The sequence below is a fragment of the Poecilia reticulata genome, linkage group LG6 (genome assembly GCF_000633615.1).
Source record: "Poecilia reticulata strain Guanapo linkage group LG6, Guppy_female_1.0+MT, whole genome shotgun sequence".
Lineage (NCBI taxonomy): Eukaryota > Metazoa > Chordata > Actinopteri > Cyprinodontiformes > Poeciliidae > Poecilia > Poecilia reticulata.
Genome location: NC_024336.1, coordinates 12,631,505 through 12,650,253, shown reverse-complemented (window position 1 = coordinate 12,650,253; position 18,749 = coordinate 12,631,505). Strand labels below are relative to the sequence as shown.

Sequence of the window (18,749 nt, the reverse complement as noted above, 5' to 3'; positions counted from 1 at the left end):
GTTTGTTTGTTTGTTTTTTTCACCACAGAGTTGCCAACTTTGCATTGTTCCTATCTCGATTTGATACAATAAAGGTTCCTGCATTGTATCTTTGTCCTCTGTTGTTTCCTGCACTTTTTACAGCTGCTACAACTATTCAATCCATTGTTAACATAGCGAAACGTGTTTTACCGAGCCGCCTTTGTATTAGCATGAAGATGCTTGTGCCGGTTTTACACCTGGAGCTAATGCTGTGCAGTGCTGCACCCCTGTGTAAATTAGAATCATGAGAGCAAACCAGCAAAAAGGCAAAAAAAAAAGTTTTTTCCAAACAAGTAGAGTAAGTTGAGTAAAACTGCTGCATGCAGGGTGTGCTGTGGCAGTGCAGGGGTTAAGCACAACCCACACATGGAGGGCTTAGTCTTCAACGCAGCCGTTGCAGGTTCAATTCCTTCTCTTATTACCCACCTTCCTGTCAATTAACTATCAAATAAAGGCCACAGAGCCAAGAGAACTTAAAAAAACTGTTGCATGCAGATAATAAACTGTTAACTATATAATAGTTTGTGGTTTGAAAATTGCATATGCTATTTAGTTTATGGGAATTCTTAATATTTCTGGGTTTCAGATGGTGTAGCACTAACGTCATCCAATGATGATGGGGGCAGGAAGTAAATGCAACCCGTTTATTTCTGTTGATCCAGCTTGAAAATGCCTAACATCTGTGTCATGTGCGGTTGTTCCAACCGTTCTAATAGAGAGAAAGATAAACGTTATTTTGTTGTTTCAAAGGTAGTTGGTCACAAGGGAGTTAATTTAAAAAATTTCTGAAAAAAGACGAGAAAAGTGGATCAACAATCTACGACTAAAAACAAGAGATTGCAGAGACTAACAATGTCAGAGTCTGGAGCGCCCACTTTCTAACAGGTAACGATCTCATTGTTTAAATTATATTTTCAGACATTTTATTGGACAGTTACTTAGAAAGACAAGTTTTCATATGTAAGATAGGATATATTATTTTTATGTCCTGGCTTGGTAGTCCTAAGAGTGCTAATGTTATTAGCAGCTCACTCAATGCCAAGTCCTGGACAGAAAATAAACTTTTGATCAGCTGAAAAAATCTTTTTTGAGTGTAAATGCAGTTTTCAGAAAATTTCCCGCTCAAAAGTTCTTGTCTCTTGCACTGATTTTTTTCCTTTAACATTGTGAAGCTCTACTTAGAACCTTCTTAAGATCCAATAGTGCAAAATGCAAATTCTTGCAATTTTTTGACTGGTCTTAAGATTTTGATCAGGAGTATATATATATGAAAAGCTGTAGGACGAGTTTGATCAGATTCAACATCTATAAAAAAGAGAAAGTGATAGCGTTGATACAAAATGGCTGACTTCCTGTTGGATTTGGACCATGGCTCCAAGAGACTTTTTTGTACATCCTGACAAGATACACATGTGTACCAAGTTTTATAATTGCAGGTTAAAGCATGGCTTGAGGCTGATAATTTAAAATATTCTAGGGGGCGCGATAGAGAAATTAGGCCACCCCCACCAAAGAATGTTATAGATTCCTGTCAGGGGTTGGATCCATCCCAGTGAGTTTAGTGCAGCCCAGCTTGAAACTGTGGAATTTAGAACCAAACGTATGGCAATGGCATTACAGGTCACTTTGCCACACCAGTCGAGGTTGGAATCCACATCATTCCAACCTGTCTTCTGTCTCTGGACACAGTTTCATGTTGTTTAGGTCAAAGGGGTCAGATAGTTACCATTCACAGTAAAACATGACACTTCTTATTCTCAGGGGGTGTAGCCTTTGTGATGTCATCATTTGACCATTGGGTGCTGTAGGGCACTCAATGATGATTAATCATTGAACGTTTGGTGCCTCTGAGTTTTTGTGTAGGAGATATAACAGTTTCGTGTTTCATGGCGAGTAGGCCAACTTTGTCCCCTGGTAACGCCCCTTCAGCATACACGAAAACTCACTGTTTGGATAACTTTTAATTGGCCATGCCTTATGAACCAACTGACCAAGTTTGAAGCCAATCGATCAAAATCCCTAGGAGAAGTTTTATCAAATGCGAAGGCTGTAAACGGCCAAAATGGGGTCAAAATTGGAACTTCAATCCAAAATGGCCGACTTCCTGTTTGAGTTGCACTATGACATTAATTGTACTTTCTGTGCATCTTGGGGAGCTCTACAGGTGTATCAAATTTAATGTCTCTACGATTAAGCAAGGTCATAGCAGAGGGTCTTTTGAAAATTTCCAGGTGGCGCTGTTGAGCGTTCTTTTGGAATTTTTGCGACAACCTTAAAACATGTAAATTTCACACAGGCTTGAGGCATCCGCCAAGTTTGGTGAGTTTTTGAATATGATAAAGCTCCCAAAAAGCCCCTTCTGTTGGGGGTAAGAAAAAAAAAAAAAGAAACATTACCATTACAATAGGCCTTCGCAGTGCAGCGCTCGGGCCTAATAAATCATAAAGAAAGAATTCCAGACAGAACAATAAGAAAGTAAAGAGATCCAAATGCTTGCTTTTTCAGTGAAAATGTAATTACCCCGCAGATAATTAATGCGCTTCAGCTCACAGACTAATGTGTTCCATCTTTATGAGACAAAAACTGAGGAAATGTACTATTTACATTCAAGTGAGGATTTCAAATCCTTTTATTTYATTTTGCGTATGTGTGTTTTCTGAGGATAAATGCTGTTCAGTTTCATCATTTACGTTTAAACAATAAAAGATTAAAATCCTGAAAAAATATCCGGTACGTTTCAGTGTATTTAGGCGACTTGTAGCACCTCCTAATTTGTTATTGTCCACAGAAAAAGTTTTGTGTGGCTGCCACACATTTTCACGCCATGTACATTTATATATAATTCGTATGTATATTTAGGCAAACTTTCATGACACATTCATTTTTATACAGGCCAACTTGTGCGTGTAATACGGCACCGCAAATTTTTCATGCTTGAGGCCCCTGAATAATAAAGGTACTAGAATCCAGCAGTCTATTAGAGATGTGCTCACCATGCAGGGTTGACTCCCACCATGGAGACAAGTCTCAAGGCTATTCTCCGGTGAAGACCCCACTTCTCAATGGATGTAGCCAGGCAGATGACCCCCACTAACAAGAAGTGGAAATCTTTGAAGTACTCTTTTGCCACCTTAAAGCAACATGGATAGTTTTAATAAAAATCAGTAATAACGTGATAAACCAAATCATAAAATCAGAACTGCAACTGTTGAAAACACATCTAATTATGATGTTTCGATTCAAAGATTTTATCAAGACATAATAAACAGAATGTGATCTTTTATTAGGCTCCATGTCTGACTTAAAGAAAAGATTAGAACAGTGTCACTTTGACCAGTGGAGGCTCAGCATTCAGAAAGGAGGCATGACAACAAAATGCAGTTGAAGTGGATTTATTCACAGCTGCAGATTACATTTGTACCGACATCCATTTCATATTGGGGACGAGAAACTGGCTTTTATACCTGAGGCAATTTCACCACTCATACCAAGTAAAGGGGTGATAAAAAAAAAAAMAAAAAAACAATGCTTACACAAACCTAACATAAAAACAATAAATGGTACCAACAAATATTTACATGCATGCAAATCATTAGAAGTAAACTAAAATACATCAAATAATAAATTTAACTTAATGTAACTCCTCAGAGCATTACCCCTCCTGACTGAAAATGGTATGCTCCAGCTTTTCAGCAGCACCTGGAGCATTTGTCTCCCTTTGCTACTCCAACGTGCTGAGAAGACACACCTGAAAAGGTAAGCAATTAACCTAAAATTAAACCAATAGAAATGATCAGAAACAAACTGACATTTCCCCCATATTGTTCCCTCTGCCCAAAAGAATGTTTTACTAAATGTAACAATGTAACTGAAATAAAGAACTGAAACACAAAGCATTTGGTATGTCAATAAAGGGATGGAACAACTGGTCTCCACCACAAGCAGTGTTTCCCAACCCTGGTCATCAAGCCCCCTGTTCTGCATGTCTTAGGTGTCTCCTTGGCAAGCCCAGATTTTAGCATGAGCTTACTGAGGCTCCAGTCTTACAGCAGAGCAAAGGCAAGAAAGAAAGGTAAGAGTGGGACAAGGAGGTAATAAATAAAATATCCAAGCTTTTTTAAACCTCATATTGGACATGGAACAGATCTATTGTCCCTCTCCATTTCTCAAAACGTTAGCTATGCCAACAGTGGCTTTATTGCCCCACCAGAACTTGGAGCTGTGTCTGACCTGGGACCTGCGGCGTTGGTGGAAGCGCAGTCTTCTTCATCGATAAGCTGTACAGTACTGATCCTGCGCTTTGGGTAAAAACTGATGAGTTCGTGTGGGCTTACTGGGCTGAGCAAGAAGCAGGGAGCTGTCAAAATATGGATGTTAATTTTAAAGCATCGGAATGGGTTTACAAAGATCAGAAATGACTCTTCTCCAGATTGCGCTTTGGAAGCCAGCTTGCAAGCTACAAGTGCAAAGTGTATTTCTAACGATGCTAAAAGTCAGTGATGCTTTGAAATGGATTTCCATGGCTCAACACATGCAATAGAACATTTGAAACAGCAAGAGAACAGCAGAAATCACAGAAAAGTAATGCGACTGCTCAACGCAAACTTAAAAAAGCGCAACTAGCTGGAGGAAATCTCCTATTCATATATATGGCAAAGGGCCAAGTGTACAAAATAGCTCCAGTGTGTAATGCCCTGACACGCAACTGAATGCATCCATTATCAAATAAAAGTTTGACCAGGTTTGGGTGTCAGAGGGTTAGGGTAATCTGTCAATCTGAGCTTGGTAAGGTAATAAACCTGATAATTACAGAGAAAGATACAGTTGATAAAAATTGAAAAAGAAAGTTAGACAGACAAAGATAGAAATGAAGAAAGATAAAAAAAGATAAAAGGATGGATAGAGAACATTGTCAAGTTTTTCTTCATTAGGAATCTTCTGTGGAATATTTAACACGTTCAAGTATTTCTTTATTGACTACTAAATACATTTTATTTGTAGTAATGGTCATTTTATTGCTTACAGTAATCAACCGCTCTAATGAAAGATCGTTATTTTAAAAAGAAAGCAGCGGTGCACCGATTGCAATTTTCTGGTTGATAACCAATCTTATTTTTTTTAAAGAATACTTTATTTTTGATTCTTTTTTTAGGAGCATCACAAAGTTAAGTTTAAAGAGATTTTTAAGGTTACTATCAACAAACACCCATAAATATTTTAAACCCTCAGGGGACCATTTGAAGCTAGACATGTTTTTAACTTTACTGTAGTCAAATACAGACATTGACAAAACCTCAGTTTTCCAGCTAAACTTTGTATCAGGAAAATGAACTGTATTTACTCTGTAGTTCCTGAAGGTGACAGAGTATTATGTATTAGTTCAAAATAAAATTATGTGGCCAGAAAAAAGTGAAATCTTGTGTATGTCAGAGCCAATCTCGAAATCACTAATATTGGGATTTTTTTCTGATTGCCTCTGCCAAGGACTCAATGGCAAGCGCAAAGAGGGTGGGACTAACTGGACCTCCCTGTCTGTTGCCTCTTTAATTGTGGCATGTTTGTTTGTTTCTGTGGTCCAAATAGTTGGTAAMGTATTTTTGCTGATGTTTACATGATATTTTGAGAATTCCAAATGCTATGACCTGAATCTTTCTTTAGCAGTTGAGCTTCTGCAGCAACTTCTATTCACAGTTGCTCACCTTGAGCCCAGATACCGTCAGTGGTGCGAACCGCCTGGTAGTAACATTAGGTTAAGGTGAAGCAGAGAGCGAACAGAGTGAGCAGGTGGTACTGGGGGTCTGAGGTCTGTTGCGGTGGCAGTCGCAGTACCATTTCTCTATATCAGGATATCTGGTTCCGGTCCACACAKTGGGACCGATTCAGGCTGTCTGTAGCGAACTGGGCATTTAGTCCAGCACTGGGGAAGTTTTCTCTGCAGCTGAACCATTTCTGTGTTTAGGAAAGAGGGGAGGCTTTCTGCTATTCCGAGGACAATTATAAAAAAATAAAGACAGTTTTTTTAACTTCTACCCGACAGACCTGTTTTTATTCACAAACAACGTATGTTGAAAATAAATATCCTTGCCCATAATTTGATAGTTAGAGGGTGCAGATCCACCCCCMTCCTCACCATGTGCCCAGTGTCTTAACAACATGGAGGCAGAGGAACTGAGAATCCTCATTATGAGACCAAGTCATTATTAGACTGAGGGATGCCAGACCAATTTATGAATATTTATTAATTATCATACAGTATTTACCTAAAAATTATTGTTGAGGGGCACAAGCAGCTTCCTGGCACGCAGATTAAATTTATTTATTTTTTTAAAACAGCCCCCCCCCCTCCCAAAAAAAAAACTGAAAAGGGCAGTAGGGGCATCAAAGATAAAAGGGGCAGGGGCTCAATCCCACTCCCTGCCCTCTTCCCCCACTGGTTCTTGAAATACAACATGTTAGCATGATTTAGGGCTACAAAAGTTGCATTTACACAAATCTGTCATTAATTGTGGTTTTGTGATGATGAAGATTGACTGTGTAAGACCCAGGATGAAGTGGAGAAATGTGTTTAATGTGAAAGCCAGGAACCACAGGTGAGTGACGAGACAAGAACAGGAACTCAGGTTTGCACACAATGTGCCAAGACAATTATGACGGCAACAACGACAACTATGACAAGGATCCAGCAGGGAACGGAGGAGACAGGTAAGGTGTCTCCACTGTCTCCACAGGTTAGATCTTTCTCTGAGGAGTTTACATGTTCTCTCTCATACCCAAACACATCATTATCAGTGCCCTTAAATACACAGGGGAAATAATCAGGGGAACAAGAAAGAGGTGGGATCAATTATAGGGACCTTACAAGACAAAACAGGAACTAATTTAACTAATGTTCATATGAGTATTAGTTAAATTCAGGKCMGTGCAGAGGCCACTAMAGGGCCAGGTGCGCAACAACAAAAAAGTGCCCATCTAACCTCATTCTAGGACAGAATATTAAAGCCTCTCAGCTTTCAGAGTTTAATAAACAATGATAAATTACAAAATTGTGAGATATACAATCAAAGGTAAAGAGAATCTCTATATAGAGCATACAACTATGCATATGTAAGATATTTTATTAGTAATTTCTTTCTGCAGGTCTATTTTGTTATAGGAAAGTTTTGCAATATTCAAACCCGCAATTTAGCAAGATATGTAAATCAGAGCTGGATCACCAGACATATTTTATCTTTACATAATTACACTATTAAAATATAAACAAGGGCACAATGCAACCTTTTAGTGACTGTAATCTATAAAACAGATCTGCCTGTTTGCTGCAGTGGAGATGAAGAYGGTCCATTCAGGACAGCAGAGCTGCATCAAACTTTAACGTGGAACTGCAGAAAAATGAAAAAAGCAAATATTTAATTGTTAATGAATGTCACCATGAGAAAAGCCTACTGAGTTTTGCTTAAAAAATGCTTTTTTAAATTTAAATCACACATTTTTGTCTCATGAAGTTAACTTTTTTTTGCAAAACAAACTTATTTGCGCTTGACAGAAATCTTTTCTTGCTATTCTAAGTTTTTGTTTGTGACTCAAAGTTTTACTTGTGATTCTCACATGACGTCATGAGCAGGGCCTAAAATCCCAACAAAAGATTTATGATGTGTGCAAATAAAAGTTAATGTTTGATAAAAATTAGTTACTTAATTTTAAAATAGTCTTTTAAACAAAACTTTTTTTAAAAGGAATCATTACAATTCCAAAAGTTTTGATTACAATTTTATTTTACTTAACTGAGGTTAGTTTTTTTTTTTCATTGAATAATTGGGAAACAAATTTAACTTCATCCTCTGTGAACCARACCCTAAACTTAAAGTCTGGGTTGAGTTTTTTTCCCTTCATCAATGACACTTTTATTACATACATTATGTCTATCATGGTAATTCAGGGTGAGTTATTTTTAATTCTAAATGAATATCCTTGTTGGACTTTTATTTAAGCATACATTATGCAGCAAAGTGTGGCAACACTAAGGTAGGAGTCCGATACTCTGCTCCTCACAGGGTAACCAGAAGTTGTCAACAACGCCACCTTGGGAATTGCACCCAAGGAAATACACTGCCAGTAGGCTCAAGGTTCGTGACCAGAGAGAACAAGACTTACTCTCCACCCATCATGAGGTAATTAGGGGCCAGGTGTTTTGAATATTGGGGCAGGCGTCTTCCTGCTACAAAAGGAAATTAGAAGACATATCTATTATGGAGATGATAAGTTTTGAATGGGCGATGTGCCCTTATTGCATAAGCGATACTAAAGAATGACTGATATCATTAGCGATACAGGGAAGAAGCTTTAAGTTATCTAGCTTTGCTAGCAAAGTCATGAGCTAACAGCTAGCTAATAGCACATCAACAACAGCCTAATGTCTGTATGATATTTATACTGAATGGATAGATAAGAACAGTTTCTCCTCACCTGGCTGTCTCCTCCCCTCAGTAGTTCTTCAGAGAAAGGCAGACGCAGAGGCCTGTCAGTGTCTGTTGTATTTCATTACCTCTCTGCTTAAACCGCGACTCCGAGCTGAAGCAGAAACGATACTTCAACGTTTTCCGTCATCTGACAAGCAGCAAGTCTACTACACTTTATTCACCAAAAACGTTTTTTTTCAAATCACCAAAATCTGTTCTGTAATCTGGAACGTTCACTACGTTGAGCTCCAGTTAGCCGCCTTATCTCACTGCGCGAGAGGCAACTGGGTCATGCGTCACGGGCAAAAGGTCAAAGGTAACAAGGTGACCGGCTTATTATGTTATACAAAAAAGAAACAAAAAAGCAAAGAATTTTAGTACATGTTTTTATATGTCAGAAGAGGGCTTAGGAAATAATAAGACCAACAAAAATAAATAAATAAATTGACCAGAAGGGCACTTGGGGGCAAGGAGCAATTAGACAAATTTAACTATTAACTATAATTAGTGTTGCTAATTTGTGTTACAAAAACAAATTGTGTATTGTTCTTGGTACCAATGAGAGCAGAGCAAAAATACTAGGAAAAAAAACAAAAACAGCATTTGAGAAGAACCACGTTTGTGCGAATGTGGAGCGTGGTGGTGAAAGGTTGATGGTTTGGGCTTGTTTGCAACAACAAAACAAGTTTATATTTCAGTCTCTGAGTTAAACCTGATGTGAGGTCATTTGACAGATAAGGTTTTCAAACTCCAATTAAATCAATCAATTTTGGACAGAGAAGTGGCCTTAAATTACTCCTCAACACTGAGAGACAAGGTGATAAATATAAAAGAATATACTTTATAGATGGCCAAGGATGCAGATGGAAATATGTTCATCTAAAAACAAACTGAGTGCAGAGAAAATTTGATTTGTTACTCAGAAAATAAAATAATGAAATAAATATTTATATATGATATAATAATTATAATAATTATAATAACAAATAATTATATAATATTACATAATTAATTATTTAATAAATAAAGTGTGGAATCTGTTGCATAAAAAACAACTAACTTCACAGACAGAATGAAATYCTCTTCTTTTTAAAATTGACTCACATTGGATGACTTCATAATGCCGAACATGGGGAAGAGGAGGGCAGGGAGCATGGCAGTCATAGACAAAGGAATCACCTCTGTCACCCAGAACACAGCCATGAGCAGCAAGACAAAGGCACATTCTGCTACCTAAATGGTAAAAAGACAAAAAAATTCTTACTTTATTGAACTGCTTTTATTGCATCAGGACAGCTGCTAGTCTGAATTCTGAATAGTTCTCTGTGGAGTTTACATGTTCTCTCCCATACCTAAACACATCATCATCAGTGCCCCTATCTCCCTTTGAGCCCAAGACCACTGAGGAGTGATCACCAATCTGTGTCCTCCTCTTCATTTGGTTGCAACATGAACTGCTGTTCACAGAGACACATCCCCATGGTTCAAGTCAGTCTTTAGCAGGTAGAACTCAGACCTCGCCTTCCCAATGAGGGCCTTCATCCTGCTTTTACCTCCAGCACTTCCTGGAGAGATGAAAATGTCCACATGCTTCTTCTCCTGGGTCAATGGGATTTCCTGTGTTCTTTTAATATTAAGACCTATTGGCAGTAATGGAGATGCTACTTGGTGGGAAATAGTAGAGAAAGGTCATCGTAAAGTTGCACTGATGTCTACTGGTTGTCATGGTACCATTCTGTTCCTGACGAAAATGGTCATCTAACTGTAAAGGAATGACAACTTCCCTGCTGTGGAGCATATTAAGCATGCTGTCTTGAGCATTATTTAAAAAAGGCTAACTTGRATTTTACACAGCTACAGACCATTCTTCAAGATCCTGTTTTTGTCAAAGCTTCTTGATAAAGTAGTAGCAGAGCAATTAATTTCTTACAAGGAAAATATGAGGCATTTGACAGCTTTCAAAAGCTCCGCTCCAGAGACAAAATTAATGTTGGACATTGAGTCTCATCAGAAACTCATGGAGACTGCATTATATAAAGTGGTATTTTGATGTCAGCTGACTGGAGAATTCATGGGGATGGCCCTAGATATAACATCTACCTTTGGAACTGTTGAACACAGTATTTTGATTAACAGGCTACAAGCAAGTGCCAAACCTCATATTGTAGTCGGTCTATGAGGATTTGTCTCCCGACTTTCTGGAAAAATATTTAGTGTTTCTGCAAGAATCCAACAGCCTGCTGTGTGGTGCACCTCAGTATTAGAACTTATTTTCTTTCTTTTGTATATTTTCCCAGAGGCCAAATAATAAATCAGTTTTCACATGTGTGTTATTTCTATGCTGATGATATTCAATTATATTGTTCCTTCAAACCTTCTGAATATCGCAGAGTTATCCTCCTTAATAAATTGTGTTGGCAATATCAAACAGTGGATCTGTGATAATTTCTTGCAAATTAATTATGATAAAACTGAAACCTTAATTACTGCTCATATAACAGAAATAAATCAACTCTAAACCTATCCTTGGTATATTGACATCTTCTGATAAACCAAACCTCAGAAACTTAGGTATTCGTTTTGATTCTGCCATGTCACTGCAGTGCTATTTTTGCACATCAATCAGAAACTAATTTTTTTTTATAGGTTTTTATAGGCGATGGTGTCAATGGCCAAGATGAAAGATGATTATCCATGCTTTTATTTTATTCAGTCTGGATTACTGTAAGTTGTTCAATGTGCTTTATTAGAGTAAAGGACCTTAATGGTCTGTAGACAGTTCAGAATGCTGCTGTAATACRTAAAAGTAGAGCACATAGGTTCAATTTTAATTTCTTTATGTTGGTTCCTTAAAGTCTAGAGCTTTGTTAAAAACTGTCTTCCTTACTTTTAAAGTCCTTGTCTTTATCTCTGTCCTGCTTCTCACAGCCTCAGATCATCCAGTTAAAGGGTTTTAATGGTCCCAAGGACTCATTTTAGGAGCAGAGGAAAGAAAGTCCCAGACAGGGAATGCATTGTTTCCAACTTTTCACTGCCTTGATTCTCATAATACTTTTAAAAGCAGCTAAAGACACATTTGTTCAGACTGATTTTTATAGTTCTACACTGTTTGCTATGTTATCTCTCCTTCTCTTTTATCTTCTGTGTTTTTATATCTTCCATTTTGTAAAGCATGTTGTGGCTTGTAAAAGGTGCTATGTAAATAAAATGTACTTAATAGTTCTTGTGGTGTGTTATGGTCCTCTGGGCGTTCCGTACCACAGGCTAGTTATGTGCATGTATGATATCCGGTGAAGGTCACTTCAGAATAATAAAAGATGCCGGCCGGCTAAAGATTAGCTGTTGTCAGAATCCTCAATTAATGGTCTACAAATTACTACATGGTGTCAGAAGTGGGATAGTGGTAGTCCCAAAACCCAATGGCAAACGTAGACTTTGTGTCGACCTTACCAGGCTTATTGAAAGTGTGTGCAGAGAAAGACATATCTCGCACAGCTGAATGGTGCAAAATATTTCACAAAATTGGATGCACGGAGTGGCTTTTGGCAGATTCCATTAGCACTAGAAAGTAGGGAACTAACAACATTCATTACTCCCTTTGGCCGCTTCTGCTTCAATGTGCTACCATTTGGGATAAATTCAGGCCCAGAACATTTTCAAAGACGCATGTCCCAGCTCTTGGCCGGCCTTGATGGCGTTATATGCCATGGAGATGATGCCCTTGTGTCAGGAAAGAATGAAGCAGAGCATGATGAACGGCTCACAGCTGTCCTGACGCGACTCCAAGAGGCAGGACTAACACTAAATGAGAAATGCACCTTTGCACAGTCAGACATTCTGTTTGTAGGACATAACGTCAGTGCAGCAGGCATTAAACCAGACCCTGAGAAAATCAGAGCGATTACAGACATGCCTGTCCCACAGAACGCAGCAGACATTAGGCGGTTTTTGGGGATGGTGACGTATGTTGCAAAATTCCTCCCTCACTTTGCAGATTATACCAAACCACTCAGAGATCTGCTGGCAAAAGACAATGATTGGACCTGGAGTCACATGCAGCAGACAGCCTTTGACAAGCTCAAGAATGAGCTGGCATCACCAACAGTCTTGGCTCAATACAGACCACAAGCCAAGACAAAGGTATCAGCGGACGCCTCGTCTTTTGGCCTTGGGGCAGTCTTAATGCAGAGAGAGGAAAATATGCAGTGGCGTCCAGTTGCCTACATTTCCCGAAGCCTCTCTGAAACAGAGCAACGATATGCCCAGGTTGAAAAAGAGGCACTAGCCGTCACCTGGGCCTGCGAGAGATTGAGTTCATACCTCATCGGAGTACAGTTCACAATAGAAACTGACCACAAACCCCTCCTTGCACTCTTAGGGACAAAAGCACTGGATGACTTACCTCCCAGGATTCAGCAATTCCGGCTGCGACTGCTTAGATTTATATACAACATAGTACATGTACTTGGAAAGGTCCTCATCACAGCAGATACACTGTCCAGGGCCCCGATAAGGCGTCCACTGGCAGCAGAAGAAACACAGATGGAAGGAGAAGTACAGATTTTCATTAACACAGTACGTGATAACCTACCTGCATCTCAGTCCAAACTCCAGCAGATAGCTGACCATCAGCGGCAGGACGCCATCTGCAGTCAGCTGATCCGCTAGTGCCAAAGAGGCTGGCCACGACAAGAGGAACTGTCGCAGCAGCTGAAGCCTTATTGGATTCACCAAGGCGAGTTACACATGAATGGTGATCTTCTGATGAAAGGACGACGTATTGTCATTCCAGAGACATTTCAAAATGAAATGCTTACCCGGCTGCACAAGGGACATATGGGGATATCCAGTTGCAAGCTGAGGGCTCAGCAATCTGTGTGGTGGTTAGGCCTGAGTGCCCAAATCACAAAAGTTGTGGGCCAGTGCGAGACATGTATTAAGTACCAACAGCTACACCCAGAGCCAATGATATCCTCAGAGCTGCCTAAGCGGCCTTGGCAGAAAGTTGGGGCAGATATATTTTACTGGGAAAATGACTGTTATTTACTGGTAGCAGACTACTATTCAAGAAACATTGAAATAATGAAGACATCTATAACTACATCAGCAGGAATTATTACTGGCTTGAAATCTATTTTTGCTAGACATGGGGTGCCTGAAATACTGATAACAGATAATGGACCTCAGTTTTCCTCTAGCTCTTTCTCCTCTTTTGCCACAGACTATGACTTCAGACAGGTCACCAGTAGTCCACACTTCGCTCAGAGTAACGGGGAGGCAGAGAGGGCGGTGAAAATGGTGAAAAGCCTCTTGAAGAAGAACACCAACCTATACAAGGCCCTGTTGGCATACCGGGTTACGCCTCTGAATCAAGGCCCTTCACCGGCTGAGCTCCTGATGGGCAGAAGGTTGCGCTCACCCTTGCCACTCTCACCCAGTCAACTTAAACCACAGTGGCCAAACCAAAAGAAAGTTGCAGACAAGGACAAAGAGTTAAAACAGGCACAGATACTGGCCTACAACAAAAGACATAGAGCGGGGAACAGGCCAGAGCTAAAAGCAGGTCAGCGCGTCTGGATTACAAACACCCAGGAGAGAAGCAGACACTCCTCATTCCTGTCGTGGAGACCAATTCAGAGGTGGTGAGGAGAAACAAGGCACATCTCAGACCCTTACCAGACATTCATAGGCCTACAGAGAATGTGGGGGACACAGAACAGACAGCTACACCAGAAGTGAGAGTGGGGGAGAATGTGAAAAGGGTTCATCCAAGGAGGGAGGTGAAGGCACCAGCATGGCTCAAAGATTATGTCCAATAATGCAGAACATTTAAAACCTGTTTCAAATGTTATTGTTATTATGTATGTCATTTTAAGTATTCAGTATTTTCAGTGATCTGTAAGTGTCAGACAGACTGTATGCTGTTAGTTAGGTAGTCCATGTTTTGTTTAAAATTTTATCACTACTTTGGGGAAGGKGAGATGTGGTGTGTTATGGTCCTCTGGGCGTTCCGTACCAGAGGCAGGTTATGTAAATGTATGGTATCCGGTGAAGGTCACTTCAGAATAATAAAAGATTATTCTGAAGTGACCTTTGGCTAAAGATTAGGTGTTGTCAGAGTCCTCAATTAATGGTCTACAAATTACTACAGTTCTAATGCTAATAAAGATTTTTTTTATTGATTATTGACAAGGATATAAATAATTTTTTACATGGCATTTAAAAAAATAAAACGAACATTGTTTTCAAAATTAACACTGCTTTTATTTTCTTTTGATATTGTTTTCTCATTTTCTATTAGAAACAAACATTTATGATAAAACTAAAATAATTTTAAACCCAAATCTCCCAGGGATTGAATAATTTTGCACTGAACAGTGTATATATATTCCTTAAGGCACAAAAATGTGGCCTTAAGGAATAAGACCACATTTGTTATTAAATTTGTCAAGTTACAATCTAATCTAAAGGCTGAAGATCAGATGCTGGACTCATGGAGACTGACCTTTGTCCTGATGACCAGTGGAAGAGGAAGCAGCAGCAGCGGAATGAGGATGACGAAGATAAATCTGCGATAGTTCCACAGCCCTCTGCCCACACTCCTCAGCATTCTCTCTTCTTTCCTTTTTGTGTAGTTCTTGCTGTGAAACTTTAAAAAGCATGTAGGGTGGTTAACACGCCAGTCAGGTTGATCTGAACATATGACAAGAACATGATGCAAGTTCTGTGGCCATATCTAGTTTTCTTGTGTAATACCTTCAAACCTCAGTAATCGGTGGTTATCTTGACAGCAACACACATAAATTTGTGTTGGGTTTAAAACAGTTGTACTGAAAACATTTGGAAATGTCACAAAAAAGAAGGAAACATGGGGTACCTTTTTGGTAACCCATGTTACCTGTAAACCTATAATGGTATAGGTTTAGGTTTCCTTTCTTATGTACCACATACAGAATATTAGTAATCATAGTTTACCTAAAATAAAACGTAAAAATAAAACGTAACTGTAATTTTTTAAAATTTTGGTCAGAGAGAAGAACTGTGAGGTTTTCAACCATCAGCAGTGGTGGCTCATTTCATACATTATTTACATATTTCAAACTCAATAATGAATTAACCCTTGGGATTGGAAATGGGGTCCAACCGACCSCACACACGTAAAACTTGTATCATTTGCCACAGTCCTCTACGTTTGCCAGTCCTCGCACGCACAAGGGTTAATCTAGTAAACTTGAAACAGACAGAGGAACATAAAGAAATAGAACAGGTATGTACAATCACAACCATTTCAGATTTCATCATTAGGTTTATTCTCACCTTGTGCCGTCCTCACTATCGTCCTCACTATGAGACAATCCTGCCCCCTGCTCATCAGAGGACTTGGTCTAAAGCAGCAGCCCTCCTTTTCAGAAATAATCTATGATCCACTTCTTTCTTTGAAGTACTTTTTAACAGCTATTGTCAGCTTGTCTTAGTAATCATTAACACATTGCTTCAGACACAAGCATTTCACTCAGCGTTCAAAGGCACCATCATAAAAACTGTTGAAAAAAAACTGGACAGTGTTGCCAACAGATACACATTCACTATCTCTATATTGGAATAGCACTTCAATTACTGTATTCATACTGGTTTCAACTGGTGATGTGCACAGTGGGGAACAGCTGTGCACATCACTATTTGTAGATATGTAGATTCAGCCAAGCTCTTTGTATGCTAGAAAGTGAAGTTTATTGTAAATTTCTGCAAACATTGAGATGTACGTCTTTTTATTTATTTTTTACAGATCTGACATACAAAAAGCTTTAAATTTAAAAYGTAACCAGTTTTCATGGAATTAATCTGAAGAGGAAAATCTCCTCTGGTCTGTGACAAAAAGTGTATCCAGTTACCAGAGTTGTGTCTGTGGCTGAAAGTTACATCATGACAATCTCCTCATGTGTCTGGGCGAGAATATGGATTTTGTTTTTATGTATRTGTTTGATACAAGGTTTCCATCATTAATAAAATCAGCTAATGTCTTAAAATCTGCATCCCTGAAACTTCCATCAGTTCTAGAACCAGCAGAATAAAAAACGTGGGATGATAAATCTGGACCTTTTCTTGTTTTTCTGTGAGTTACAACCAATCAGGAGACAGCAAAACCAAAACAAAAGAATCTACATGTTTCGTGTGTAAAGTTAAACCAATTCACTACAATGATTCCAGTCACTTCCATTTCAGTACCAAAGGCTCAGAATATTACACACAAAAACACATCTCATCTTACCTTTGATGCCTCGTTATTATTATTTCATGTCAGCTAACTTTTGCTTTCACTGGTGCAACATGCTGCCAGTGTGTCTGCTCTCTTCTGTTTTTTAGTCATTGTTGCATTTTCTTCTTTGCGTAATGGATACCAACAGCTGCATAGGCCTATTGACTGGGCATGCAAAAGATCAACAGGAAACTTTTTTCCCACTGTAAATAACCGRTTACGTTTCTTACCGAGTTCTGATCTCCCTCCCCCAGTTTACTGGCATAGACTCTGTCTCCAGTAAGAGCGCATCCACACACAGCTGCTCCAGACTACACACAGGTGGGCTGGTGAAGTGCTGCGTTATTTCCTGGAACAGCCATTTCTCTTCAAAGTAACTCTGTAATTTATAAGCTATGRTGTGATGTGAAGAGCTCATTGCTCTTACAGATTTTAAGAGATTACAGATTTTACACCCTTTGCCCAAAAGACACAGGACAAGTTTATGACCAAATATTGTTTTTACCTCTTGTCAAACATTATTGGAACATTGTAATATATTCAGAACACCACTGCAGCGTTAGCTAAAGCTAATCAAACTAAAAGAAGACCACATGAGACCAAGTCCAGCAGAACGTCAGAGGTTGTTAGTTTGTCCTTCAGAAAACAAATTTGAAAACCTGAATTCTACATAAGGTAAATGGTGCAGATAAAGTAAAGAGGTGACTGCTTAATAGTACTCTCCTAAATGAATAGACATGAATTGGTTCAACAGGCTACAATATGGTAGTGCCGCATGCATGGGTTCTCTCTGGCTACTCTGGCTTCCCCCCACAGTCCAAACACAGGACAGTGTTGTGATCTGTGTTTTTCTGTGTAGTTATTTTGAGATTTTCTGTGTTTAGTCCTGTTTCCCTGTGAGTCTCTGTCCTGTCCTCGCTGTTGATTGATCCGAGCTGTGTCTAGTTTCCTGATTACCCTCCTCATGTATTTAAGTCCACCTGTTGTCTTTGTCTCTTGTCGGGTCCTTGTCTAAATTCATTCATTTGTCTGTTTGCTCCCAGTGCTTGCTGTCATTTTGAGTTTGTTTTCCTGGTTCTTGAATCATAACTTTCATCATTACTACCTGGGTTCACTGGTGTCTTTCTCACCTCCAACCACCACACATCATGACAGACAGGACTGTTAGTTAACTGGTTCTTAATTGTGAGTGTGTATGTTGGTGTGTCCTTTGCTAACTGCTGTGAGAGGATGAAACACAGCCTTGACACAGCAGTCATCATATCATGTCAACTGGTCATCAACTTTGAAGATGACCAGCCATCACTGTCATTAACAAAGTTAGAAGACAAAATAATCCTCAACTTAGTTCCAGCAGTCTGTGGTTTAAAGACAACATGTTTCTCTAACATACAACTTTTCACTCTCAAAAGTGATGAAGAATGTGGAACTGTTAATTGCACAACAATAAACAGAAATAGCTCCATAAAATTAGAAAAGTTCAAAATCAGAAAGGTAAAAATCCAAACAATAAATGTACATGGATAGAGAGAAGGATTGGCATCAGCTATTTAATCTAGATTTAATATTTCTACAAAAAAAGATAGAACTTTTTTTCTCCATTCAGTTAAAAGTTCACTACCACTAAAAACATTTTGGTTTGTGAACTCATTCCACCTGCTCTGTTCTCCTCAGGCACAAAAATGAAATCTTTCAACTGCTCGAATAAAACAGCAAGTTAAAACTAAGACTAAAATGATTTAATCTGCTTTTTTTTTTAATCAGTTCCATTAAGTAACACATTGTCTTTGTTTCTAGAGCATTTGTACATGCATGACCAAGTCTTGATAACTATGTGGTGTTGATGAAATGTCAGCCAAGTTTGGATATTATCTTAGAATAATGAGACTTTATGACCTTACCTTACTGCCTACTTGACAGCCAGGGATCTGTATGAGTGTGAGAGCACCCACTTCTACTTTTAGTTCTCAGCTTAAAATATAAACTCAGAGAAAACAGAAAAAATAAACATATTT

General features: G+C 38.9%; 1 protein-coding gene across 3 annotated transcripts in view; it reads right to left on the bottom strand.

Moving 5' to 3' along the window:
- Positions 1–18,668, bottom strand: part of slc13a1 (solute carrier family 13 member 1) — a 51,874-nt gene extending 33,206 nt beyond the window's left edge. The window contains exons 1-4 of one of the 3 annotated variants that reach the window (XM_008411240.2): positions 18,636–18,668; positions 14,983–15,126; positions 9,582–9,710; positions 3,015–3,151 (exon numbers count right to left, since the gene is read on the bottom strand). In XM_008411240.2, the coding sequence (XP_008409462.1) occupies positions 3,015–3,151; positions 9,582–9,710; positions 14,983–15,087 (371 nt within the window). In that variant the 5' untranslated portion in view covers positions 15,088–15,126; positions 18,636–18,668. Of the gene's footprint in view, positions 1–3,014; positions 3,152–9,581; positions 9,711–14,982; positions 15,127–15,794; positions 15,882–18,635 lie in introns of those variants that run through there. The other 2 variants (XM_008411239.2, XM_008411241.2) reach the window with 2 other exon arrangements.
- Between the last annotated feature and the right edge of the window lie 81 nt (positions 18,669–18,749).